Source organism: Schistocerca cancellata, chromosome 8 (genome assembly GCF_023864275.1).
Source record: "Schistocerca cancellata isolate TAMUIC-IGC-003103 chromosome 8, iqSchCanc2.1, whole genome shotgun sequence".
Classification (NCBI taxonomy): domain Eukaryota; kingdom Metazoa; phylum Arthropoda; class Insecta; order Orthoptera; family Acrididae; genus Schistocerca; species Schistocerca cancellata.
In genome coordinates, this window is record NC_064633.1 from 411,538,585 (window position 1) to 411,565,972 (window position 27,388).

The window sequence follows — 27,388 nt, forward strand, 5'->3', positions numbered from 1 at the left end:
AGGATGAATTAGTAGTTGCTTTGTTTTGAGAGAATTTGCATTCCCATGATAGTTTGGTTAACAACTAAGAAAATTTAGGTCTATGTCACATCTATACAGGGCTATTACAAATGATTGAAGCGATTTCATAAATTCACTGTAGCACCATTCATTGACATATGGTCACGACACACTACAGATACATAGAAAAACTCATAAAGTTTTGTTCGGCTGAAGCCGCACTTCAGTTTTCTGCCGTCAGAGCGCTCGAGAGCACAGTGAGACAAAATGGCGACAGGAGCCGAGAAAGCGTATGTCGTGCTTGAAATGCACTTACATCAGTCAGTCATAACAGTGCAACGACACTTCAGGACGAAGTTCAACAAAGATCCACCAACTGCTAACTCCATTCGGCGATGGTATGCGCAGTTTAAAGCTTCTGGATGCCTCTGTAAGGGGAAATCAACGGGTCGGCCTGCAGTGAGCGAAGAAACGGTTGAACACGTGCAGGCAAGTTTCACGCGTAGCCCGCGGAAAATTGGCTCGTGCCAGAACTGGAGACCGACAGCGCCGACTTCATCTTTCAACAGGATGGTGCTCCACCGCACTTCCATCATGATGTTCAGCATTTCTTAAACAGGAGATTGGAAAACCGATGGATCGGTCGTGGTGGAGATCATGATCAGCAATTCATGTCACGGCCTCCACGCTCTCCCAACCCCATGCGATTTCTTTCTGTGGAGTTATGTGAAAGATTCAGTGTTTAAACCTCCTCTACCAAGAAACGTGCCAGAACTGCGAGCTCGCATCAACGATGCTTTCGAACTTATTGATGGGGACATGCTGCGCCGATTGTGGGAGGAACTTGATTATCGGCTTGATGTCTGCCGAATCACTAAAGGGGCACATATCGAACATTTGTGAATGCCTAAAAAAACTTTTTGAGTTTTTGTATGTGTGTGCAAAGCATTGTGAAAATATCTCAAATAATAAAGTTATTGTAGAGCTGTGAAATCGCTTCAATCATTTGTAATAACCCTGTAGTATTAGTAACGTCTTCAGAAATACCATTTAGAAACATTAAACTGCACGTTTATGGTGAGACTAGATTAATGAAATGAGTAGATGCCTTTTTCTCAAAAAAAAAGTACTATTAAGAAAATTTCAATAGAATTCTTAATGTTTATAAGATGCAAAATTTCAGTCTGTGTCACATCTATCAGAATAACAAATAACACAAGTTGTTTTTAAGAAAAGGCACTGCAGAAATGTTAAATATTAATTTGTTTAACAAGAATAGATTCTACAGCAAGTACGCAAAACAAAATTAATTTTAATTAGATACTGTTTATTCTTAAGTAACTACTTTTTGTTGACGAGCTATACCTGCTTGCCTCACTTGGCAGCCATTCTGCAAAAGCCTACTTTCAAAGTTTCGAGCATTAGTGGAAACTGAGAAATCTAGGTGTATAAAATAGCAGCCTCATATGTTTAAGTTATGTATGGATCGCAAAGACAAAATTAAGTGTATTGCAGCACACACAGAGACATTGAGCAATCATTCTTCCCACATTTCATTTGCAAATGGAATGTGGTACTGTCAGGAAGTACACTCACCTGTCCCACATTTGTTGCAGAGTCTGCATGCAGATATAGCCTCCCAAAGCCACAACGTTAGTGGGCATACTTTTCTTTTTGATAATGTCATTTTACCCAGAGCTGCAGGTCAGTTCTTCTCTTGATGTTCATAGATTATTTTAATGTTACTTTACCAATAAATAACAAGAGTAACTGGTCTAATGTTTGTTTAATTAAGAGACACATTAATGACATAGACATTTGTTGTGACTTGGCAAGACAGCCAAGTCACTATGAGAGGAAGCCGAAAGGCACGCGTTTAAGCTCACGCAGGCTGGCGTGAGGTCTGGAACAGTTAAGGGAATTTATAGTAGCAAAGAACGTAAGTAACTACTGGAATACTTAACTTTAATTCATAATTGGTGAACATCAGTCTGACGGTACATGCATCACAAGATAAATAGCAAATGATAATGGCGCCTTGCTAGGTCGTAGCAAATGATGTAGCTGAAGGCTATGCTAACTATCGTCTTGGCAAATGAGAGCGTAATTTGTCAGTGAACCATTGCTAGCAAAGTCGGCTGTACAACTGGGCCGAGTGCTAGGACGTCTCTCTAGACCTGCCGTGTGGCGGCGCTCGGTCTGCAATCACTGATAGTGGCGACACGCGGGTCCGACATATACTAACGGACTGTGGCCGATTTAAAGGCTACCACCTAGCAAGTGTGGTGTCTGGCGGTGACACCACAACATTGGTTAAAATTGTAAGATGGTTGACTTCAGTGCGGGCACCGTGACATTGTTGCAAACAAATACACTGATGCCACATATGGGGCACGCATTGTGTGTTAACTTCTTAGTGCTGACTGTCATGCACTGTCACTATTTAGCTGAAACAGTCTCTTTTCACATAGTGACTAATAGTCTAATGATTTCATCAACTTTGCCATTAGTCATCATAACATGTCAGTAAAGCCATTTTATATTTTACATTTTGTTGATTTAAAGTGAATGCCAATTTTATGCATGTTGTAGTTTATCATAACACAGAGTACTGGTGTATGCATGCAGATCATGTTTATGGTATGTTGTTGAGCCAGTTTGACGAGAGGATAGGTGTACTAAAGCATAAAAAAGAAAATTTACCATAAAACTTCCAAAATAAAAATGAGTGGAATATTATTCTTAGATGAGATAGATAATTGTATTTGATTTGAGGAATGTGAATCCAGAATCAGATTTTGTTGAGCCAATGCATATGGAAAGTAACCAGTGTATTCATATAGTTATTTTAATTAATTCATATTAATTCAAACACAATCTTTTGTGAAGAACTGGCTATGTACATCAAGGTAGTTTCACCTCTTGCTTCAACTAAGATAGCACAATTGTTTCAGAAGTCAGTTTCTTTCCTTTTTATTTAATTTTTTTCAAGCATCAGAAAGCAAGTGGAGCAGTTCTTTCATGGAAGTTATACCCCACAAGACCTATTATCTCACTACAAATACAATGTGGTTCTAACTTTCAATATATGTCAGCAAGATTTGGCATAATTTTTTATAAGGGAATGTGAAAGAAAAACTTAAATCTTACAATGACACCTGATAGGAACAAACCTAATTAAAATTATTGGTAAGAGAAGTGATGTATAATTTCAAGCAATTTCATGTTGTAGCCAAAAATGTTTATTATGTTAGATCAGAACCAACTTTTAAAACATGAAAATTTTGGTTAATGGAACAAAGAACTTTCATTTGAAGGCAGTTGATCAAATATTGATCATACCTATGCAAATAACTAAACTTATTAAATCAAACTGAATGTCAAAGAGCAGTAAATTCATCAGAGTTACAGTAAAAGTTGATTGGTCCATACAGCACTCTTTGGAGTTTATTGATACATATTGGTTAACTCCTTACTCTTGTCCAAATGATGACTGGGTTAACATCTTGAGATGCTGGGTGTTCTGCTGGATATCAGCATTGTGCTTGGACAATTTTTCAATAATGCAACTCTCTTTATCAGCTCTCTGCAATGGTACCTAACAGTTACTGCAGAATAGTTGCTCTTCCAAACAGCATTCCATAGGAGCAAACCAGTTGTGTTTTTACTCGTACTTCAGGTACTTGGTCTATGCATGGTTCCACTTGAAAAAGAATAGCTCGATGCAGTCATAGGGTCAAACTGTGCATGTCTGATTTCAAGCCTCACAGCTAATTTGCTGCAAATAATACCCTGTAGCTGTGATTCTGCAGTCTACGCATTGGCTAGAATTGTGAGTTAATAAAATACACAGAAATATAAAATAAAAGATGAATGAATAATTTAATAAAAAGGATTCTGTTTTCATGTCTGTAACTGATGTAGACAACAAAATTATGTTGAATAATTTTTATCCAAGAAAGGACATCTCAAACAGGAAGTGGTCCTACGATGTTCAGTTAAAATACATGCAGAAATTAGCTTTATCAAAGGCATTAAAGTTATGTTGAGATCGTTGTGAGAATGTTAGCAAATTCTCCAGACTAAGTAGTCACCAAAGTTATGCAAAAACTAAGTCCATTTTGCAATCACAATACATAAAATATTCACCAGCTCAAAACAGTTCAGAGTTTCATGTAATGATCCACCAATTAACACACATGATACAAAGAGTAGTAATCCATACTCAGTCTATTCTCAGTTCCATAAATCAAGTGGCAAAAATCAGAGTCCTGCTCTGGAGCACATTCCGACCTCTCGAAATATAAATTCCCTTCAAAAGTTAGAGTATTATAACAGCCATTCACCACCTAGAAACAATCATCTACACTCCTGGAAATTGAAATAAGAACACCGTGAATTCATTGTCCCAGGAAGGGGAAATTTTATTGACACATTCCTGGGGTCAGATACATCACATGATCACACTGACAGAACCACAGGCACATAGACACAGGCAACAGAGCATGCACAATGTCGGCACTAGTACAGTGTATATCCACCTTTCGCAGCAATGCAGGCTGCTATTCTCCCATGGAGACGATCGTAGAGATGCTGGATGTAATCCTGTGGAACGGCTTGCCATGCCATTTCCACCTGGCGCCTCAGTTGGACCAGCGTTCGTGCTGGACGTGCAGACCGCGTGAGACGACGCTTCATCCAGTCCCAAACATGCTCAATGGGGGACAGATCCGGAGATCTTGCTGGCCAGGGTAGTTGACTTACACCTTCTAGAGCACGTTGGGTGGCACGGGATACATGCGGACGTGCATTGTCCTGTTGGAACAGCAAGTTCCCTTGCCGGTCTAGGAATGGTAGAACGATGGGTTCGATGACGGTTTGGATGTACCGTGCACTATTCAGTGTCCCCTCGACGATCACCAGTGGTGTACGGCCAGTGTAGGAGATCGCTCCCCATACCATGATGCCGGGTGTTGGCCCTTTGTGCCTCGGTCGTATGCAGTCCTGATTGTGGCGCTCACCTGCACGGCGCCAAACACGCATACGACCATCATTGGCACCAAGGCAGAAGCGACTCTCATCGCTGAAGACGACACGTCTCCATTCGTCCCTCCATTCACGCCTGTCGCGACGCCACTGGAGGCGGGCTGCACGATGTTGGGGCGTGAGCGGGAGACGGCCTAACGGTGTGCGGGACCGTAGCCCAGCTTCATGGAGACGGTTGCGAATGGTCCTCGCCGATACCCCAGGAACAACAGTGTCCCTAATTTGCTGGGAAGTGGCGGTGTGGTCCCCTACGGCACTGCGTAGGATCCTACGGTCTTGGCGTGCATCCGTGCGTCGCTGCGGTCCGGTCCCAGGTCGACGGGCACGTGCACCTTCCGCCGACCACTGGCGACAACATCGATGTACTGTGGAGACCTCACGCCCCACGTGTTGAGCAATTCGGCGGTACGTCCACCCGGCCTCCCGCATGGCCACTATACGCCCTCGCTCAAAGTCCGTCAACTGCATATACGGTTCACGTCCACGCTGTCGCGGCATGCTACCAGTGTTAAAGACTGCGATGGAGCTCCGTATGCCATGGCAAACTGGCTGACACTGACGGCGGCGGTGCACAAATGCTGCGCAGCTAGCGCCATTCGACGGCCAACACCGCGGTTCCTGGTGTGTCCGCTGTGCCGTGCGTGTGATCATTGCTTGTACAGCCCTCTCGCAGTGTCCGGAGCAAGTATGGTGGGTCTGACACACCGGTGTCAATGTGTTCTTTTTTCCATTTCCAGGAGTGTATATGACTGAATCGCACACATTACTCTAGATAGATCTGTCTTCTTTCACAAGTCACCACATAGTGTGCAGAATTACTCCCATGAGTGTTCCACTCAGGAAGTCCCAGTCTCCACTGGACTCCATCAGTGTTCCACCACGATCCAACTCTCATTGGCCCATCAAGAACCCATGCTTCTCAAGCTCTACAGATACGATTTGACTCACTTGACCACTTCCCTGCACTAAATTAATATAACAATATTTAAATAAAAGAAATGTTATAAACATTCAGTTACATTCAGACCATTTACAATAAATATAAGTAACAGTTGGTTCATAATAGAATAGGCCAGCATTCTTTCGCAAGTGCACTCACGTTAAATGACAGTGAATTGTTGTTAAAATAGTTTAAACAATCATTTAAGCCTGCTTGTCAGAAGTATCTTTTGGCATTTTTTACAAAGGTGGTGTCTGACAACACATGCAACTGACCACTTTTAAATTAGCACAGTTTTTTAATAGCACTTGCAATCAACATTTAAATAAAATTACCGCCAAACTAATGAACTATTCATTAAATGAAAACACAAGTATAACAAAATATGAGATATTAATGCTGCATTCATTTGCTGTGTAAATGTGGAGAATATGATGTTTTGACACTTTATCTCTATTTACTCTCTTATAATGCTGTTCCAGCATCCATCAGTCTGTGCCAGAACCCTTGTTTTCTCATAGATCATAGAATGATAAGTTCCAGACAGTGCTTGGCAATAGCTGATTTAATTGTTTTTCTCAGCCAGGTGTGCCTCTGATGTTCTTTGCACCTGATGTCCACTTTCCTAGTTATTTGGCTAGTGTATGGCATTCCAAATTGACAAAGTATATTATAAGTTCCTGGTTTTCATAAGCCAAGATCATCCTTCACATTTCACAATTCTTCTTCTTCTTCTTCTTCTTCTTGGTTTAAATCTTCATGGAGGATCCCTCCAACTTTTCTTGGATCTCCCTGGTGTTTTTTCTCTGTAGGTGTGAAATCCAGGACCTTCCAAGGCCATCTGTGATCTTCCATTCGGGCCACATGGGCGGCCCACTGCATTTGTTTGGATTTGACAGTTCCTGCTATGTTGGTCTGCTGGTATAGTTCCTCTAGCTCTTGGTTGTGTCTGATCCTCCATTCCCCTGTGTTTGCATCCAGAACCGGACCGAAGGTCTTCTGAAGCACTTTTCTCTCAAAAACGAGGACCTTATGTAAGTCCCGTTTCTGGATACTCCATGGCTCACAGCCATATAGAACAACAGGCTGGATCATGGTTTTGTATAGTCGAATCTGGAGCGGTATCTGGACCGAAGCAATTGTGCTAGGCCATGGTAAGATCGGTTTCCTGGTTGTATTCTGGCATTGATCTCTGCTTCACATGACAAGTTCTCAGTGAAAAGTGGCCCTAGGTATTTAAATTCATGCACTCTCTTTAGGACTGGTCACCCACCTGCAGTGATTGTAGATGACCAGCAGTCCGACTTTGACCATGCGTCATAACGAGGTACCCTGTCTTGGCTTCATTTATGTTTAGCCCAGATTTGATGGCAGCCTCCTTTAATGCTGTGGTCATTTGCTCCAACTCCTCTTCAAACCTAGAGAGTAAATAGATGTCGTCTGCATAGGTCAAGTATGTCAGTCTCTTTCCTTCAATTTCAATCCCTTCATTCTCTTGGAAGATCATGCGTACGATCTTCTTGAGGGCAAATTTGACTGGGGTAGGGGGCAACCCATCTCCTTGCCTGAGTGCTGTCACAATTTCAAATTCCTCAGTTACACGATTTCCCATCTTCACTTTTGCGCACGTTTCCCACAGACAGATCTTTATCAGATTGATGAGTTTCTCTGCCATGCCAAATCCCCTTAAACAGCTGAGAAGGCTCTTGCAATGTATACATTCATAGGCCTCATTAAAGTCAATGAATAAAATATGCAAATCTTTACCATATTCACCCAGTTTCTCAGTGAGCTGCCAGAGATTGACGATGTGATCTACTGTTGACCGCCCTGGCTGGAAACCTCCCTGGAACTCCCCAATCACCGATTCTACCACTGGCTGAATTCTGTGTATGAGGCAATTGGACAGGATCTTATAGCAGATGTTAAAAAGGACGATTCTTCGATAGTTGTCACATTTCAGTTTGTCGCGCTTCTTGTGCATTGGACAAATCAGAGCTGTTTTCCACTGTGCTGGTAGTTCTCCTTTGGTCCTAATTGCCTGTATCAGTCGGTGCATTCTTTCTACAAGTTTCTCTCCTCCTGCCTGGATCATTTCAGCCTGTATTCAATCTTCACCTGGAGTCTTCTGCTTAAGGTATCTGATTCTGATTTTATCTCATCCAGGGTAGGTGGGGGATAATCTGGATTGGTTGTATTTGGGTACTGGAAATCAAACTGCGCAGTTCAGGTTCATCAACATTTAGCAGCTGTCGAAAGTACTCTTTCCATCTCTCAGCTGTATTGTTATAATTTGTCAGGATCTTATCATGGGAATCATTCATCAGGATCTTATCACGGGAATCTTTGACAAATTTCTGCTTGGCCTGGTGACCTTTGCAGGGGTACTTCACCTTCAGAAACATTTCCCTAGTCTTTTGTCTTCTGAAGTCTGTTTCTGCTTCAATGACGATATCTCTCATATCCCTTATTTCATGATAGTCCTTGTATTTTCACAGGTGGACAGAGCATACACTTAATGTTAAGCTTGTTGAGAATCCTGCTGATCTTGGGAGAAATAGATCCCACAAATGGCAGCTAAGCCACAGCCTCTGCTTTTCTTTCTCTTATTCATTATCATGTAGCAGAGTGGGTGGTTGAAAAGCCTTTTAAATTCATTTAACCTTTTATCCATTTTTGCAGACAACTGAGCATTGATGCTCTATTCCTGATGTCAAACTCTGACGGGATTTATTATTGTTCTGACAGTTCTCACTTCACAGTAACATTGTGAATGGAAAACATCTGTGCAAGTATCTCCAGTAAAAGATCCCTGATGGAAGACTTGTAGACTCCTACAGTCAGAACCCTTGGATCCACTGCTTTGTCTCTGTTGATCACTCTGGTAGAAAACGAGTCTTCATTGGTGACTTATTTTACCTGCAAATTACATACACTGAGATGCATAGCCTGATACAGCATTCAGTAACATGTCCATAGGACATTGGCTACAAAATGTATGAAATCCACATGCACTACAGTATCCCTAGTGCTTTACATGTTTCATATCTCACAGGCATTAGGCATTACATTACATTACTATGTGGAAGGTGAGGTGCACATTGGTTATGAAACATTTCAGTGTCTTGACAGAGAGTTTACATTGTGTTTCAAATAAGAATTATAACTTCACAAAAAATTAAATTAAGATGTTCATTTTTTACGCATTTTGGTGAAATAAATTCATGAATTTTCCAGTTATTTTGCATAGGTCATTTACAAAGTTTATCTTGTCTTAACGAAGAAATGCCTAACTTTCATTCTGTAATGTATATATTTTGGAAATCTATTCACTTTGCTTTTACTGTAGGATTTTGAAGAAATACGTGCCACAGTGCAGCGGCTTCAGCAGGAAAATGAGGAACTTCGGAACTTGATGCGACAACAACAAGTACAAGTATCAGAACTACGAACATGGGGCCAACTCCACTTGGCACCATCAGTTTCTCATAGTCCTGCTCAGACACATCTAGTGGCTCCTGCAGATTCAAGCCCATCTGTTCCTCCTCCACCTCCACCTCCACCTCCTCCTCCTCCTCCTCCTCCTCCTCTGTTACCACCTCGTAGTCCACAGCAAAGGGCATTTTACCGCCCAGAGGATGAAGAACTTCATTTCCGTGCTACAGGTGCAAGTGAGTACAATTTTCTTTTCTCATTACTCTATTATTATAACACATAATCAAGATGCTGAGGGAAAATATAGAAGTTTTGAGTCTCAGTTATTGAAAATATAAAGGTAATCCTGGTCTGGGTGATTAGTGACTGTTTAGAAGACTAGGCAGTACTATGAATAAATGACTGGACAGTGTCAAGACTCCAGCACACCATAGTAAATTACTGATAATTTTCTGTAAACATAAGTTACAGTTTTCTTTTCAATGATTTTGGAGAGTAAGCTGACTCATTTCATGTACTGTAAGCTGTTATTACTTTTATTGTACAAAATTTCATTCTTTATCAATGAGTTCGGTGAAAACCATAATGCCTACATATGATGTAATTGGATGAGAATTATGCAGTTATACAATTTTTATGTGCTCTTTCCGTAATCTTTTATGCACTCTTCCCCCCATAATCTTTTATACACTTTTTCAACCAGAGCATGAATAATGCAGCCTGTGGGAGAGGGAGGGGAAAGAAGTGGAAAAGCATTATCTGGAAAGTAATGTCCTTTTGTTGTAATCATGATCATATTTTACATCCCCTGCTGCCTGCCAGTTTCATGGATCTGTCTAAAGCAAAGCTGTTTGGTTGTTGATTGAGTCCCTAAGTAGACCATAGAATGCTAATTAATTAGCAAAACACACAAAAGAGATATTTACAATTGTACACAAGTATGATGTACATTAGTAGTACAGTGCAGCAAATTCTTAAACTAAAGCTCTAAGAGTGGATGGTAAAATTAAGTATCTCAATGTAGTGTTGAAAATCCAAAGTTTTATCACCTATGCTTTTTTATTCCTGCTGGAAGTATATTGAAAACAGAACTGGCACAGTGGTGTTTGAGGATTTGGTGTTCAAGTGCAGTGTTCTGCCCACTTTCTGCTAAGTGTTTTGCATTTAATTTTGGTTGCATAGTTGACAGTATAAGTTATTAACCACAATGTACATGACAAGAGTATATATACAGGGTCACCAGAATTAGAATTCCAATGCATTTGAACAGTAGCTTTCAAGACATTCATGAAATGGCAACGTGAATCTCCCATCACCTTCTTCCAGGATAAAAATGTCCTTTTTGAATACTCATATTTATCCCGAAGTGTGATACCAGATGCAGCGGAGAAGCCTAGTTGCTTTCTGAAAGTGTCGTGCCTGCTTGCATCATTGTGTCAAATTTTGTTTTTGTGATGCGGAATTTGTCAAGTGCGTTTGTCCTGATGTGCTGCACTGTTGAGTGGTGGGGTGATGATTGCAGCTGGCTGACCATTGGAAACTGATTTAGCATGCGTGTCAGTGGTGGTGGCATGGTGAGGAACTGTACTGATTGATTGCTTCACTGTGTGGCCTGGCATTCAACCTCCAATGACATGACCCGATCCAGAACAAAAGGACTCATCACATCCAGAATGAGACCATAGGAGAACAGGAAATCTAGCCTGGTGATAATGCAACTCATGTCTGCGTCAGTGAATCGCCACTCGAAAAACCTTCATAAATCAATATAAACATTTAGTCACAAGCTTAAATGTAGCTATGAGCAAACCATTTGCAGCAGTTAAGTCATAGTTTGCTTATGGTCACAGTTGCCCACATTTCCAAGCCAGTATCAATTTGAAACTGCCTCTTAGTGGTCCTGTTTGTTACCGTCAAGTATTATGATAGTTATGCAGGCTGGTGCTTGTAGCAGATTTGCCCTCCAGGTGTGGAAAACCGCCATTCACGTTTCTCACCTGGAACATAGTGATTTGCACCTACATGCTCTATTGCTAAAATGATGGTGATAGAAACACCTGTTCCGGTCTGGCAAAGGTGAGAAGTACAGACAGTATCACCTGTGTGATGACGTGAAGTTCCATCATTTGTATACAACAAGGGATATGATGTGCTGCATCAACTCACCAAAACACCAGGTGATGTCTTTCAGACTGACTTTGGTGGGTGTTATAGTAAGCACTTGTGGAGTGGTGGCCTCAGTTAATGCGTCCATGATCACTGAAAGCTTGCTCAAGTTCTTGTGTTATCGAGAGCAGGGTGCAGCGTGTCTCTGGCAAGTGAGAAATCCATATGGGTCGTAGGTATGGATCCAGGATGTCTGGGCTCGGCAGGATGCAGAGTCGTGGAAGGATCCATAATGACTTCCTGTTGTCAGGTTCCTCCCTGTGCAACAATTGTCCTAAGCATTGTGTGCTAGAAAAGGAAAGCTGTCGAATGAGCTTGTCTGTTTTACTTTCTGGAGGCGGACGGGTTTTTAGTAACATTGCTGACCTTGCTGGAGGAGCAAGTGTCCAATAATGCTACCATATATGAGTATTTGGTGGAGTCTTGCACTATCCTGGCTGTGAAAAAAATGATTTGAATGTGCATGAACCACAGTGAGGGATGATCGTCTTGAGGGTTGGTGCTTAAAATGCCATGTTGTTCACTTGCGTTTCTAGGACAGCTGGTAGCACTATCCCAGCTGTGAAAAAAATTATTTGAATGTGCATGAACCACAGTGAGGGATGATCGTCTTGAGGGTTGGTGCTTAAAATGCCACGTTGTTCACTTGTGTTTCTAGGACAGCTGGTAGGTAATAAGACTCTTTGAATTTGAGGCTGCAGGCAGGATCAAATGCCCAGGCCACTGGTAGAACTGGCGTCGGTCTCTGTTGGGTGGCCAGCAGGCGATCCCAGAGTGAATGGACATTCATTTTTTGGGCTGCATGACTGTGGCAGCTCTTAGTTGCACAACAGGATCCTCTGCTTCCCACCATGTACATAGCTGCTCCTGGTGTCAGTGTTGCCATGCAGCTGTCTTTTCCATAAGCTATCACTGTTCTAGCACAATAGCCGCTGCTGCTGCTGTATCAATTGTTGCTGGTGCAGTTAGTTAATAAATGGTATAATTCACCCAAAGATAAGCCTATTTACTGGTCTGCAGAACAACAAAATAAATGGCTGCTATCATGTGCACCATTATTGTCCTGCTGTTACTTTCACATAATGTGGGTCCGACAACTGCACAAATGTTGATGCTGGTGCCATGGCAGGTAGCGGTCTACCCGACATGCACGGAGAGCACTATGATTCTGGTGTTGGTCGTTTGCTACATTTCCATTGGATATTGTGGAGCAACATGTGAGCTGTGGTCCCCACAGGTATAATGTGAGAACAGGGGTAATAGTGAACAAGGAAACAGAGACACAGGTGGACTACTGTGAACTCCATGGCAAATGTGTTATCATAGCCAAGATAGCCACAAAGCAAAGCCAAGATCCAACACAATAGTATAATTGTATACGCCTACCAGCTCCCTAGTTGAAGAAAAATTTGAAAAATGTGTTATGAGATGTAAGAAATTATTCAGTACATTAAAGGGAGATAAAAATTGAATTTTGATACGAGACTGGAATATAATAGATAGGAAAAAAAGCTAATGAAAATGAAAAATAGTAGAAGAACAAGAAATGGAGGAAAGATATGAAAGGAAAAGTCACCATGTAGCACAACTGAATCACTACAGGCACATGATTTAAGTATCCTAAAGGAGACTGTACACATGGAAGAGACCTGGTAATACTGGAAGGTTTCAAATAGATTATATAACGGTAAGACAAAGATAACCAGATTTTAAACTGCAAAATATTTCCAACAGCAGATATGGACACTGACCATAGTTAATTGGCTATGAACTGCTGATTAAAACTGAAGGTTACAAGTAGGAAAAAATTAAGATGATGTGATGTGGATAATTTGATAGAATCAGGATTTTTGAGAGTGGGGAGCATTAGGCAGCTATTGCCTGAAACAGGGCAAAGGAATGCAATATAAGTTGAATGGCTAGCTCTGAGAGATGAAATAGTGAAGGGATAAAATAGGAAAAAGGACCATGATCAGTAGAAAGTTTGGACAACCAATGGGTGTTAACTTCAATTGGTAAAAGAAGAAAGTTTGAAAATGCTGTACATGAAGCAGACAAAAGGGAATACAACATCTAAAACATGAACAACATCTAAAGCATGAGAGTGACAGAAAGTGCAAAATCGGAAAGCGGGAATGGCTAGAGGAAAAATGTAAAGGTGCAGAGCAATTGGTTGGTGTAACTGAGTGTTACTATCAATTAAGCCCAAACATCCACAGTAGCAGAAATGTATTCCCACTGTGGTTTTGTATAAGATGGCACAGTGCATGCTGGTAATATCTAATTATACACTTGCTTGACAGGTTGGCACTAGAACAGAAAGTGGTAACACAATAAGAATAATCAATAACATTTATTCACAGTGATGTTACATAACTGTATCTAACTTTGGTAATAGTTTGACATGTGACACTTGATGTCCTTTACTTAATAAAGTTAAATCTGAATATTTTGCTGTCTCTGGCAGTCTATGACGTAGTCACTATGACTGAAAGTATAATGCAGACACTCATAGTTAATTGTTCCTATTGCTCTATAAATAGTGGCTGCTAAACTGGAACTGTAGTCTTCCGAATGGAACTGCAGGAACTGTGCAGGTGTTGGAACTGTGCAACTGCTGGAACTGTGCAACTGTGGGAACTGTAAAATTGCAGGAATGGCAGTAACTGAGTGAGTGCAGATGGTGCATTGTCTTTTGTGCCTGTTGGCAGAAGGATCTCCATCCACACCTGTATTTGGTGGAACCAAGGTAGTCCACGGTTGATAGAAATCTCTCTGGTGGCTGGTAACACTATTTGCAGAAGGATGTGATGCACCAGTAGACGTGGGAAAGAAGCAGTAGATAGTCCTGAGTAGTGAATGTCTTCTGGAGGCTGTTGCTCAGAGTTCAGAAGGTGCCTGGCTAGTGATGTGCCTGTGTGGTGGTGGCCTTTCAAGTGCATGACTATGAGAGAGGCAGATGCTGCAAAATAATGGTAGGGTAAGGGAAAGTGGATGATGATAATGGAGATTTCATACTACAAGGATAATTTGACAGAGCACTGAAAAACACAAGATGAAACAAAGTACAAGGCGCAGACAACATCCACTCAGAATTATTAAAACCCTTGGCAGAACCAGCTATGATGAAACTATTACACCTAGTATGCAAGATATATGAGACAGATGAAGTACCTACATGCTTCAGAAGAATATAACAATGCCAATTCCAAAGAAGGCAGGTGCTGACAGGTGAGAATATTTCTGAACCGTCAGTTAAATAAGCCAATAGACAAAGTACTAAACAAATTATTTACAGAAGAATTGCAAGGCTGGTGGATTCCAAATTTTAGAAAAATCTATTTTGGTTTGTAAGAATCTTGAAACATGTGAGACAGTACTGACACTATGTGTAATTTTAGTGCCTGGAAATGACAGTGGCCATGTGTGTGTGAGTTGTGCTTACATGAATGCGTGCGAGTTTTCTACTTCTGATAAAGGGCATTGTCAGAGATAAAAATTTGTAGCATTCTTTTCATTGTGCTTGTCTGCCAGTCAACGCCTCCTCTATTTGGTGAGTAGCAATCTACGGTTTCTGTATTGTTATCATAACTTGAACTTTGCATTACTTAATCTTAGAAAATAGACTGAAAAAATTCAAAACTACTTTTACAGCATTTTGATAATGCTGAAATGAACACAGTTTGAAATTCTGGAGGTAGCAGCAATAAAATACAGGGGCAGAAAAGTTATTTGGCATATATAGAAACCAGATAAATGGGTTGAAGCACATGAAAGGTAGGCAGTAGTTGGGCAGGGAGTGAAAGAGAATTATAGTCTAACCCCCCATCTTATTTGGTCTGTACATTGAGCAAGGAGTAAAGGAAAGCAAGAGAAATCTGGAGGGAATTAAACTTCATAAAGAAGTAATAAAAACTTTAAGGTTAGCCGATGAATTCTGTTAGAGATAGCAAAGGACTCAAAGATCACTTGAAAGGAATGGCTAATGTCTTGAAAATACATTATAAGCTTAATATCAATGGAAGTAAAACAAGGATAATGGATAGTGGTCAGATTGAATCTGATCATGCTAAGGGAATTAGATTAGGAAGTGAGATGCGTTATTGAAAGTAGCAGAAAAGATTTGCTATTTTGGGAGCAAAATAGCTGACAAAGGCAGTAGTAAAGAGGATATTTTAACATCTAATTTAAATTTAAATTGAAGTACTAGGAAGTCTTTTCTGAAAGTATTCATCTGAAGTGTAGCCATGTAGGAAAGTGAAACATTACCAGTAAGTGGTACCGACACACAGAGAACAGAAACTTTTGTAATTTGGTCCTGCTGAAGAATTTTGAAGATTAGATGTTTAGATTGAATAACCAATGCAGAGGTATTGAATTGCTTTAGGGAGAAAATAAATTTATGACACAACTTGATTTAAAAAAAGTGTTGGTTGATAGGACCCATCCTATGGCACACAGGGACAGTCAGTTTAGTAACAGAGGCAGTGTGGAGAGAGAAACTGTAGACAGAGGCCAAGGCTTGATTACGGTAAGCTGGTTCAAATGGAATGTTGGTTGCAATAGTTATGCAAAGATGTAGAGACTTGCAGAGTATAGATTAGCGTATATAACTGCATGGAACTAGTCTTCAGGCTGGGGAGACAACAACAACATGTTTTCATATTTTATAATGTGGCCTAACTGATGATTACTTCCATCTGTGTAAAATCTTGTTGACCTGAAAGAAGAAACTGAATTTGTGACTTTGTGCAGAATTATAATGTGTATATTGATATGCACTGTTCTTAATTTTGATTACAGCCACATATCCTTGCTCTTAAGTGTTTTAATATTTAATTCGATATCTTTCTTGTCCGTTTCCTTTACCAGTTTCTTTGTACTCTAACTTGTTAAAATTTTGTTTATCTTCCTTACTCAATCAGTGCCATAAACTGACATATGGCCAGGAGAGTGGTGTGCTGACTACAAGCCCTTCCACATCCGCATCCAGTGATACCTGTGGGTTGAGGATGACATGGTGGCTGGTCGGTACCGTTGTGCCTTCATGGCCTTTTTGGGCAGAGTTTAGTTTAATTCCTTACCTACCAACCACACGCAGGAAACGATAAATATTTTATACAGTACTGATGGATTTCGGCACACCATAAAGGTGTAATTTTTATCAGAGAGATCCCTATTCCGTACTGCAGGTCATGATTTTGATTGCCTTATGTTGTCCTTATGCATTTTTCAGTACTGTCTGTAAATGCAGTTCTGCGACTAAGTTGTCACTTCCTTTGCATTGTTATGGATCTCCCGCCTCCTTATATAGTACAGTCTAATGCTATTAGTTACTTGTTAGTTCTGTATTTTTGATTGCTATATAGGGTTATTGATAAGTATCTCTGGGGGTTCAGAAGGTAGGTGTGTGGAAACTACAAGACATACAGAAAAGAGAGACATATCAGTAGACAGAGCATGTCTCCAAGTTTTTAACTCACATTACAGGTGATGAATGAAGCAAAAGTAAGATTAAACTAGAGATACTCAAGGAGGTAAGTAAGGCCTCAGAGTTGAAAGCAGGTTCATGGAAAAATGGGAAAGAGGTAGAGTTGAAGAAAGAGTAAAAGACCAGTGGATAAAAATGAAGGAAGAACTCAATGGGCTCTGCCCAAGAAGTATTACAAATTAGGGTGTCCAAAAATATCAAGAAAGAACGGATAATGGAAAAAAGCTGAAAATGATAGAGCATGGAGAAACTGGGAAAATGTGGAAAATGAAGAAGACAAAAAGAGGTACAGGAAATTGAATAATGAATTAAGATGTGAAACTGAAGATGTAAGAGAAAGATGAATGAAGGAGAAATGGAGAGAGAGGAAAGTATGAAATGATGTACAGATATGTTAGGGAGATAGTTTTTTAAAGTAAAAGAAGGAAGACTAACATGGGAATAGAAAGAGTACATAGGACATTAACTGAAAAACCACAGGAGAGTTTGAGCAGATGGCAAGATTATGTAGAATGTCAATATATGATGGAGCATATACCAAGTGAAATCTAGGTTGAAGAGAAGGAATGTGTGCTGTAAGATGGAAAGGAGTACAGCATCTTGGAAGCAGAAGTAGGAAAGGTACTGAAGGAGATGAAGAGTTGGAAGGCACGTGGAATCGATAACTTGCTGGCAGAAGTGCTGTAGAATTTAGGAAATAGGGGAAGGAGTGTGCGACAAAGGGGAGTGGCCTGATGACTTTCTTGCAGCAGAGATGATACCAGTTGAGAAAAAGAGAAATACCAAAAAATGTGAGGACCATACAACTATCAGAGCTCTTAATTTCTCATGCAACTAAAGTATTGCTGAGAGTGCTGAACAGAAGACTCTCTGGCCAGTTGAATAGATGGATTTCATAGGAACAGTTCAGATTTAGAAGAAGAAAAGGTGCAACAGATGCTACTGACCTGTTAAAAATCATAGGGGGGAAATATACTGAGAAACATGGAGAAATTTATGTTGTTTTTATTGATTTGGAAAAAACTTTTAATGGGGTAGAGAGGAAAAGCCAGTGGATATTTTGAAGAGGAAAGTAGTAGATTGGAATGAGAAACGCCTGGTACAGATTCTATATTTACAACAAAAAGTAAGAATAAGGTTTGGAAATGAAATATCAAAGGAAGCAGCATTGGAAGGGGTGTCAGACAAGGTTGTTGCCTCTTCCCTTTGTTGTTCAACTTATGCCTGGAAGAGATTATTGCGAAAGGCTTAGATGGAAAAAGATGAATGTGTATTGATGGAAAGAGAATAGAATGAATATGATTTGTTGATGGCATGATATTAGTGGCAGAAAGTAAATGAACCGTAAATAAAATGCTGAGTAACAGAAGTTTGTGTGGAATATAGGACAAAAAAGAATACAGCAAAAAGAAAGAGTATGGTGATTGGCAAAGGAAGCAGACTGGCAAATATTAAAAAGGAACAAGTTATTATTAACCAAGTAAGAGCATTTAAATATCTTGGAAGTACAATCACTGAGGACTTTACGTGCCACCAGGAGGTGAAAACTCACATTACTGTAGCAAAGAAGGCATTCAATAGACAGAGGAGATTATTATGTGGCAAACTAGATAAAGGTCTGAGGAAAAGGCTTGGCAAGTATTTTTTCTGGCATGTGACAGTCTGTGGGGCAGAAACATGGGCACTGAGAGGAGAGGATGAAAAAAAGCTAGAAGCATTTGAAATGTGCTTGTGGAGGAGAATTAAGAGGATAAGCTTGATGAAAACAGTGAGTAACGAAAGAATGTGGGAAAGGGTTCGTGAGAGGAAAAGACTGCTGCAAGCTGTAAGACAAAGGAAGAAGAACTGATGGGACATTCATTGAGGAGTCAACACTTGCCAACAGGAACTTTAGAAGGTGTAGCTTGTGAGAGGAGGTTGAGAGAAAGAAGGAGATACAAGATGATAGACAACATCAAGGGAAGTCCAAATACTGTAGACCTGAAGAAGAGGACACAAGACAGCAGAGCATTTGGGATTAACCATGTGAAAACCTGCCTATGGGCAGAACACTGATGATGAATATGAACACTTTTTGCAATACATACATACTTTAATCCTTGTTCCATAGATCATGAATAAGACATTTCATAATGATATGGAACATGTCACTTTAACATAAGTTTTCTTTACACAAAATAATAGATTTTTTTTCACTACTTCAATCTAAGAATTCATCTTTTGAGTAGAAGGAGTTGTCATTCAGAAATTCTTTTAATTTGTTTTTAAATGTTGGTTGGCTATCTGTCAAACTTTTAATAAGATTTGGCAAATGACCAGCCATTTGAACCATTTGAACCAAAGATTTTTGTGGCAGCATAATTCACCCCTTTCTGTGCCAAAGTGGGATTTAATCCAGAATAGTGAATATCATCCTTTCTTCTAGTGTTGTAGCTATGCACTTTGATGTTATTTTTTGAATTGGGATGGGCTATTGATGACAAATTTCATAAGTGAATATATGTATTGCGAAGGTACTGTGAATATTCCGAGTTCCTTAAATAAATGTCTGCAAGGTGATTTTGGGTGGGTTCCAGCTATTATTCTGATTAGACACTTTTGTGCAATGAATACTTTCTCTCTTAATGACGAATTGCCCCAAAATATGATGCCATATGAAAGCAGTGAATGAAAATAGGCATAGTAGGCTAATTTACTGATATGTTTATCAACAAAATTTTCAATAACCCTAATAGCATATGTAGCTGAACCTAATTGTTTCAGCAGATCATTTATGTGTTTCTTCCAGTTCAATTTCTCATCAATGCACACAACCAGAAATTTTGAGTATTCTACCTTAGCAATAGACTTCCGTTCATAGTCTATATTTATTAATGGTGTTATGCCATTTACTGTACAGAATTGTATAAACTCTGTTTTCTCAAAATTTAGTGAGAGTCCATTTGTAGAGAACCACTTAATAATTTTCTGAAAGACAATATTTGCAATTTCCTCAGTCGATTCTTGTTTCTTGGGTGTGATTCCTATACTTGTATCATCAGCGAAAAGAACTAACTTTGCCTCTTCATGAATATAGAGTGGCAAGTCGTTAATATATATTAAGAACAATAAGGGACCCAAGACTGCTGGCTTTTGTAGACTACCTGTACTGTTAATTTCAATCTTCTGCATTCTTCCAGTTAAGTATGAATTAAACCATTTGTGCACTGTCCCACTCATACCACAATACTTAAGTTATCTAGAAGAATTTCATGGTTCACACAATCAAAAGCCTTTGAGAGGTCACAAAATATCCCAGTGGGTGATGTTCAGTTATTCATTGCATTTAATATTTGATCACTGAAAGTATATAAAGCATTTTCTGTTGAAAAGCCATTCTGAAAACCAAATTGACATTTTGTTAGTACTTCATTTTTACAAATATGTGACGCTACTCTTGAATACATTACTTTTTCAAAAATTTTGGATAAAGCTGTCAGAAGTGAGATTGGGAGGTAGTTGTTAGCATCAGATCTATCCCCTTTTTTATGCAATGGTTTAACAATAGCATATTTCAGTCTATCTCGAAAAATTCCCTGTTTCAGTGAGCTACTACATATGTGGCTGAGATCCTACTTACTTGTTGGGAACAAGCTTTTAGTACTCAGTTGGAAATGCCATCAATTCCATAGGAGCTTTTACTTTCGAGTGAATTTATTATTTTCCTAATTTCAGTTGGAGATGTGGTTTGAATTTCAATTTTATCAAATTGTGTAGGTACTGCTTCTTCCATATACTGCCTTGCATTTTCTAATGAATAGCTGGAACCTATTTTCTCTACAACACTTCTTGTTAACAAACTTTTCATTGTGTTTGATAGAAATACAGTCTTCCTGTGCTCTCAGTTGCCCTGTTTCCCTTTTCACAATATTCCAAATTGTTTTAATTTTATTATCAGATGTGCTAATCTCAGACATAATGCACATACTTCTGGACTTTTTAATAACTTTTCTTAATACAGTGCAGTAGTTTTTATAATGTTTCATTGTTCTACATCTACATCTACATTTATACTCTGCAAGCCACCCAACGGTGTGTGGCGGAGGGCACTTTACGTGCCACTGTCATTACATCCCTTTTCTGTTCCAGTCACGTATGGTTCGCGGGAAGAACGACTGTCTGAAAGCCTCCATGTGCACTCGAATCTCTCTAATTTTACATTCGTGATCTCCTCGGGAGGTATAGGTAGGGGGAAGCAATATATTCGATACCTCATCCAGAAACGCACCCTCTCGAAACCTGGCGAGCAAGCTACACCGCGATGCCGAGCGCCTCTGTTGCAGAGTCTGCCACTTGAGTTTGTTAAACATCTCCGTAACGCTATCACGGTTACCAAATAACCCTGTGAACCGCTCTTCTTTGGATCTTCTCTATCTCCTCCGTCAACCCGATCTGGTATGGATCCCACACTGATGAGCAATACTCAAGTATAGGTCGAACGAGTGTTTTGTAAGCCACCTCCTTTGTTGATGGACTACATTTTCTAAGGACTCTCCCAATGAATCTCAACCTGGTACCTGCCTTACCAACAATTAATTTTATATGATCATTCCACTTCAAATCGTTCCGCACGCATACTCCCAGATATTTTACAGAAGTAACTGCTACCAGTGTTTCTTCCGCTAACACATAATCACACAATAAAGGATCCTCCTTTCTATGTATTCGCAATACATTACATTTGTCTGTCTTAAGGGTCAGTTGCCACTCCCTGCACCAAGTGCCTATCCTCTGCAGATCTTCCTGCATTTCGCTACAATTTTCTAATGCTGCAACTTCTCTGTATACTACAGCATCATCCACGAAAAGCCGCATGGAACTTCCAACGCTATCTACTAGGTCATTTATATATATTGTGAAAAGCAATGGTCCCATAACACTCCCCTGTGGCACGCCAGAGGTTACTTTAACGTCTGTAGACGTCTCTCCATTGATAACAACATGCTGTGTTCTGTTTGCTAAAAACTCTTCAATCCAGCCACACAGCTGGTCTGATATTCCGTAGGCTCTTACTTTGTTTATCAGGCGACAGTGCGGAACTGTATCGAACACCTTCCGGAAGTCAAGGAAAATAGCATGTACCTGGGAGCCTGTATCTAATATTTTCTGGGTCTCATGAACAAATAAAGCGAGTTGGGTCTCACACGACCACTGTTTCCGGAATCCATGTTGATTCCTACAGAGTAGATTCTGGGTTTCCAAAAACGACATGATACTCGAGCAAAAAACATGTTCTAAAATTCTACAAACAGATCGACGTCAGAGATATAGGTCTATAGTTTTGCGCATCTGCTCAATGACCCTTCTTGAAAACTGGGACTACCTCTGCTCTTTTCCAATCATTTGGAACCTTCCGTTCCTCTAGAGACTTGCGGTACACGGCTGTTAGAAGCGGGCAAGTTCTTTTGGGATCATTACTCCTCCTAGCTATAAGATACATTTCCCTTTTCCATTTAGAAGATATTTTTATCCCTTTAGTGAGTCATCACTTTTTACATGGTTTCTTACAATTATATTTCACTGTTTTCTTAGGGAAACTGTTTTCAAATATACTCACAAAGGTATCATGAAATAGGTTAAATTTTAAATTAGCATCATGTTCCCTGTACACCTCATCTCATTCTAACTGTTGCAAGTTTTCCTTAAAATTTTGAAGTGTTAAATCGTTAATGGAACGCACTATTTTGGAGGACTGTTTTGCATTACTGTATGGAGCTATATCAAATACTGTAACTAGCTGTGCATCATGATCAGACAGACCATTCTTAACAGGAAAAGTTTTTATTTGATTAAATTTATCTTGGTCTATGAAAACATTATATATCAGTTTGCTGCTTTCCTGTACCACCCGAGGAAGAAAATTAATAACAGATGTCAAAGAACCAAGGAATACTTCAAGGTCAAGCATTCTATCTGACTCTTTCAGAAAATCTACGTTTAAATCCCCTCAAACAATAATTTGCTTTGCTTTGTCTGACAGGTAGCACAAGAAGTTTTTCAAAAATAGTTGGGGATTTCCTAATGAGGACCCATACATGGCTAAAATTATAAAAGTGCCTTTATTTAGTTTAAGTTCACATGCACATGCTTCTACGTGTTGCTCTAGGCAAAATTTTTTAGTTTCCAAATTTTTCACACTACGACTGATTTTAACATGTATGGTAACTCCTCCTCTCTCCATAGTGTCTCTACTTACATGTGCTGAAAGCTTATATTCACCTACATTTACCATTTCCATACCTGTGACTATATGATGTTCAGACAGGCATAGTGCACCTATTCCAGCCTCAGTTTCTATATCTTCTATACAAACAAGAAGCTCTGCTACTTTGTTTTTTAATCCCCTGATGTTCTGATGCAATATATTAACATTATTTTTTACTGTGCTTTTATGTGAATCTTGTGACATACTAACATTATTTTTCACTGTACTGTTATGAGAATTTTGTGATATTTTCACATCTCTAGTACCTGCCTGTCTGAACTTTTCACTGAGCTTAATTTCAATGCGGCAAATGTCAGTATGTGTGTGCAGTACACTGGGGTCACTGAAATGAACTGCATGGGAAGGTGCAACAGCAGATCACTTTGGAAATTTGTGCAATCAAATTCCTCTTCTCATCTGACCCACTAATATGTCACATTTTTTGATTTGTAATTAATTAATATTCTTAAACAAACAATACACTCAAAGAAAGTTTTTCTATGTTCACCTGTTGACAATATTGTTTTCTTGTAGCATGTGTGGCACCTGCTTCAACACAAACTCCGGTCAGTGGGCGTAGTCGTACTAGGAGGTTACGACGTTTTTCTGCTCCTCGCCGTGTACTTCTTTCTTCAGAAGACACAAGCCCAACAGAAGAGATGCTGCGAGATGCCCGCCGCCGTCTTCGACAATTGGAGGAAGAAAGTGAAGCAGTGGACCGCAGTTACCGTGAATTCTGTCTTCGACAGCAAAGGGCAACACCAGTGTCTGACATGCTTGCAGGATTACTACAACATCCTGTCAGAGCTGAATGTCCACATAATAATAGTCCCAATAAAAGTGATGCTACAGGTAATCCGTCTGGGTTAAAATTACTGACACCTTTTCCTCCGAGAGTTGGAAACTTCTCTTCAGAAAGTCTGGTTACAGCAGCACGAACGACTGAGGCAGAAGGTTCCCATATCACATTAGAAACACAAAATACACACCACACCACGAGGCCAACAGTAACACAAAGCTCCAACATTTGTTTATCTGACATAATCTATAATATTCCATCATCAGAAATAATTTCACAGCATTCACTTTCAAGTCGTGATCAGAGGTCTTTAAATGCCATTGCTGCAGCACATATTGATTCCTACCAGACAGCTAAAATGCAGGCTCAGAGAGAAGTTCACACAACACATTTCTACAAGACTCCATTGTTAAGTAGTACGATAGGAAATAGTTCTGCAAATGCTGATAAATTTAATAGTTCAGTTACTATGGAGAGTTTCAACGGTAGTTGTGGACATAATACACATAAGAATAAGTCACTGAATTCAGCAAAAATATATTCAACCAATGAAGATATGATTGTACCAGAAAAAAATAATGTGTGCTTTCAAAGATACCATGCTCTTGTTGCTGAGACTGTTGATGGCTCAGACCCTTCAGCAATGAAAAAAGTGCAAAATATAACTGCACTAAGTGGCCATCAAGCTAAAGCTACAGTTGAAGAAGTGCATTCAAATACCAAAGAATCAGAAAATCATGATTTGGTGACTCCATTAGACAGTACTCTCAAAATATTAAAAGATTCAAAGAAAATAGGAAAAGAGACTGAAGGACGAAGAATTGGCTTGGCTGATGAAAATAGTGTTGCAAAACTATATGAGCAAAAACCACTAAAAACATTAATTCTGTCTGATTTGGCTGAGAATCCTCATTCTGCTCAGGCCACTGAGACAAACTCAGAAGAAAATACAAAGATTCTATACCAAACAACAACTGAAAATGGTGGTGCAGAGCTGATGGAACTTCAGGCACCTCCAGAGTTTTCTTCAAAACAACTGGCTTTATCTAATCCCCGCTTTTCTGATCTTCTATTACATGAAGAAAGTTCAGAAGAACTGCAAGATGAGAAAGCTGCCAGTCATCAGGAAAAAGACTCTAAAAAAGATTTCATCTTACATAAACTGACTGATATTGCTAGTGAGAGGTTAAGTTTAGGTGATGCAGAATTTATTCCTGCTTCCAGCGGTGATCAGTTGTTTGTACCCAGTTGTGACACTGATACCGAAACCGAACCTGAAGCTGGAACATCCAACAGTGATGTGCTTCCTATTAATGATAATCAGAATCACCTAAACTATGAAACTGAACAGCAGGCCATCTCTAATGCATCTGTCTCAAGTGAGCAACCAATTTCAGCTGGGAAATCTGTCAGTTCAAATGGCAATGATTTCTGGTGAAGACAGTAATTAAAAATATTGTACCTATACTGTGGTACCTGTGCCCCAGCAAATCTATTGTCTTATTGTGAAGCAAATGATATTTTATTAATTATATTTTGGTCTATTAACAGTTATGTAACTTTAATTATGTCCTTGTACTCTGTATGATTCTTTTGGTGAATAAATCGACATGATATATATTTCAAGTACGTTCCATTTTGGGGGTCACATAATTAAGTGATGACATGTTACTGGTGGTTAATTTGTACACTGCAAATCAGCTTGTTCATTAAATGTTGCCACCAGATTATGTATCTCATACAAAGAGACTTATACAATATAGCCAATTGCTTAGTGGAACTCCATTTCACAACTCATTTTTGGTATGAACATGATAAAACCTTGATTGTCAAGTTCAGGTGTGTGCACAGTCAATCATATTTATGCCTAAGAACCCGTTAAAAGTGTATTAGTAAAATCAGTGTTGTAAGATAATAGTCTTATTATTTACCCTACTACTATGCAAAATCCGCTAGCTCCTCCCCACATCCCTCTACACCCCTGCCCCAACATCCTATCTGCACTCATCCTGCACTATGCCCTCTTCCTTGCAATCTCCCTTTCCTCTGTTCTAACTTCACCTCCTAATTCACTACTCTATGTCGTCATGCACTGCATAATGTTCCCTCTGCTTGCAGCCAGAATGAGCTCACTAGTGTCTGTGCTCCATTCCTATCTCATGTACCAGTGGCCTCTCTCTTTCAGCTGTCAACCACCCTTCCCCAACAAGACTCACTTCCTTTCGCCCCTCACTCACGCCATCCACCACCTCTCACCCAAGTCGAGGTTCACAGCTGTAGGAGTTGAAGTGCTAGCACAGTGTAGTCGTCTGGGAGAATTTAGCTGTGCAAGCATGTATGTTTGTGTGTGCTTGTATGTGTGTGTGTGTGTGTGTGTGTGTGTGAGAGAGAGAGAGGGGGTGGTGGTGGTGGTGGGGGGGGGGCAGCGGGTGGGGGGGGGGGTGTGCATGCATGTATGTGTAATCTGTACCTCTAAAAATGGATTTATCCAAAAGCTAGCTATGTTCTCTATCTTGTTTATGTGCCCGCAGTGACTAAGTACCTGTACTATTTATTGAGTTGTTACCTGCACTCCTTAAATTATTTACATTGCATAAGGTCTTCCCCTTATTATGTTGGCTGGTTTGACATGTTTTACACATCATCTGCAATAATTACATACACTATTTCAATTCTAGCATGGAAAACTGTTTTTTCAGCTTCAGTTTGTTTTATTTTTTTTATGGCTAGTGTTCTTGATGGAGCAAGGGTAAGTGGTAGGCTACAACAAATACAAGTGTTTATGGTTCAATAACTGTCCACCCTGCAATTTTTTCTGTCACTTATCATTTCTTTCACCTCTGACAATTACTTGCAAATGTGTAAAATCCCAAGTTGCACCATGGTTTATAGCCCATTTTATTGTCCCATAACTGGCTGGGTAAGTCAGTTCAGAGATCAGAGGAAGACATGCATGCCACTTCCTGAAGGATCATGCCTAGTGAAACACTCAATGTTCGAATAAACCCTTTGGTCGAAGATAGATTACTCTTTTTATGCTTCTGTAACTATCTGTGTGAAAAGTTTATGACAGTATGAAAATGCATCTTATATAGCACAGCAAATTTCAGTCAAAGACAACTGCAAAGTGATATAAGTGCAGATGTTATGGAAATTCTGATCAAGCTAACTTAACTAATAGCAGGAACCCAAGTAATTTCTGTATTTCAAAACAAATGGGTTAGAACACTGTGAACAGTTTTGTTAATGTTCAGTTTTTTAATTATA

At 39.7% G+C, this 27,388-nt stretch overlaps 1 protein-coding gene across 2 annotated transcripts in view; it reads left to right on the plus strand.

Moving 5' to 3' along the window:
- The window catches only part of LOC126095095 (uncharacterized), a 124,831-nt gene extending 98,817 nt beyond the window's left edge, over positions 1-26,014 (plus strand). For both annotated transcript variants that reach the window (XM_049909789.1, XM_049909790.1), the window contains exons 6-7: positions 9,336-9,657; positions 23,857-26,014. In XM_049909789.1, the coding sequence (XP_049765746.1) occupies positions 9,336-9,657; positions 23,857-25,559 (2,025 nt within the window). In that variant the 3' untranslated portion in view covers positions 25,560-26,014. The remainder of the gene's footprint in view (positions 1-9,335; positions 9,658-23,856) is intronic.
- The last annotated feature ends 1,374 nt before the right edge of the window (positions 26,015-27,388 follow it).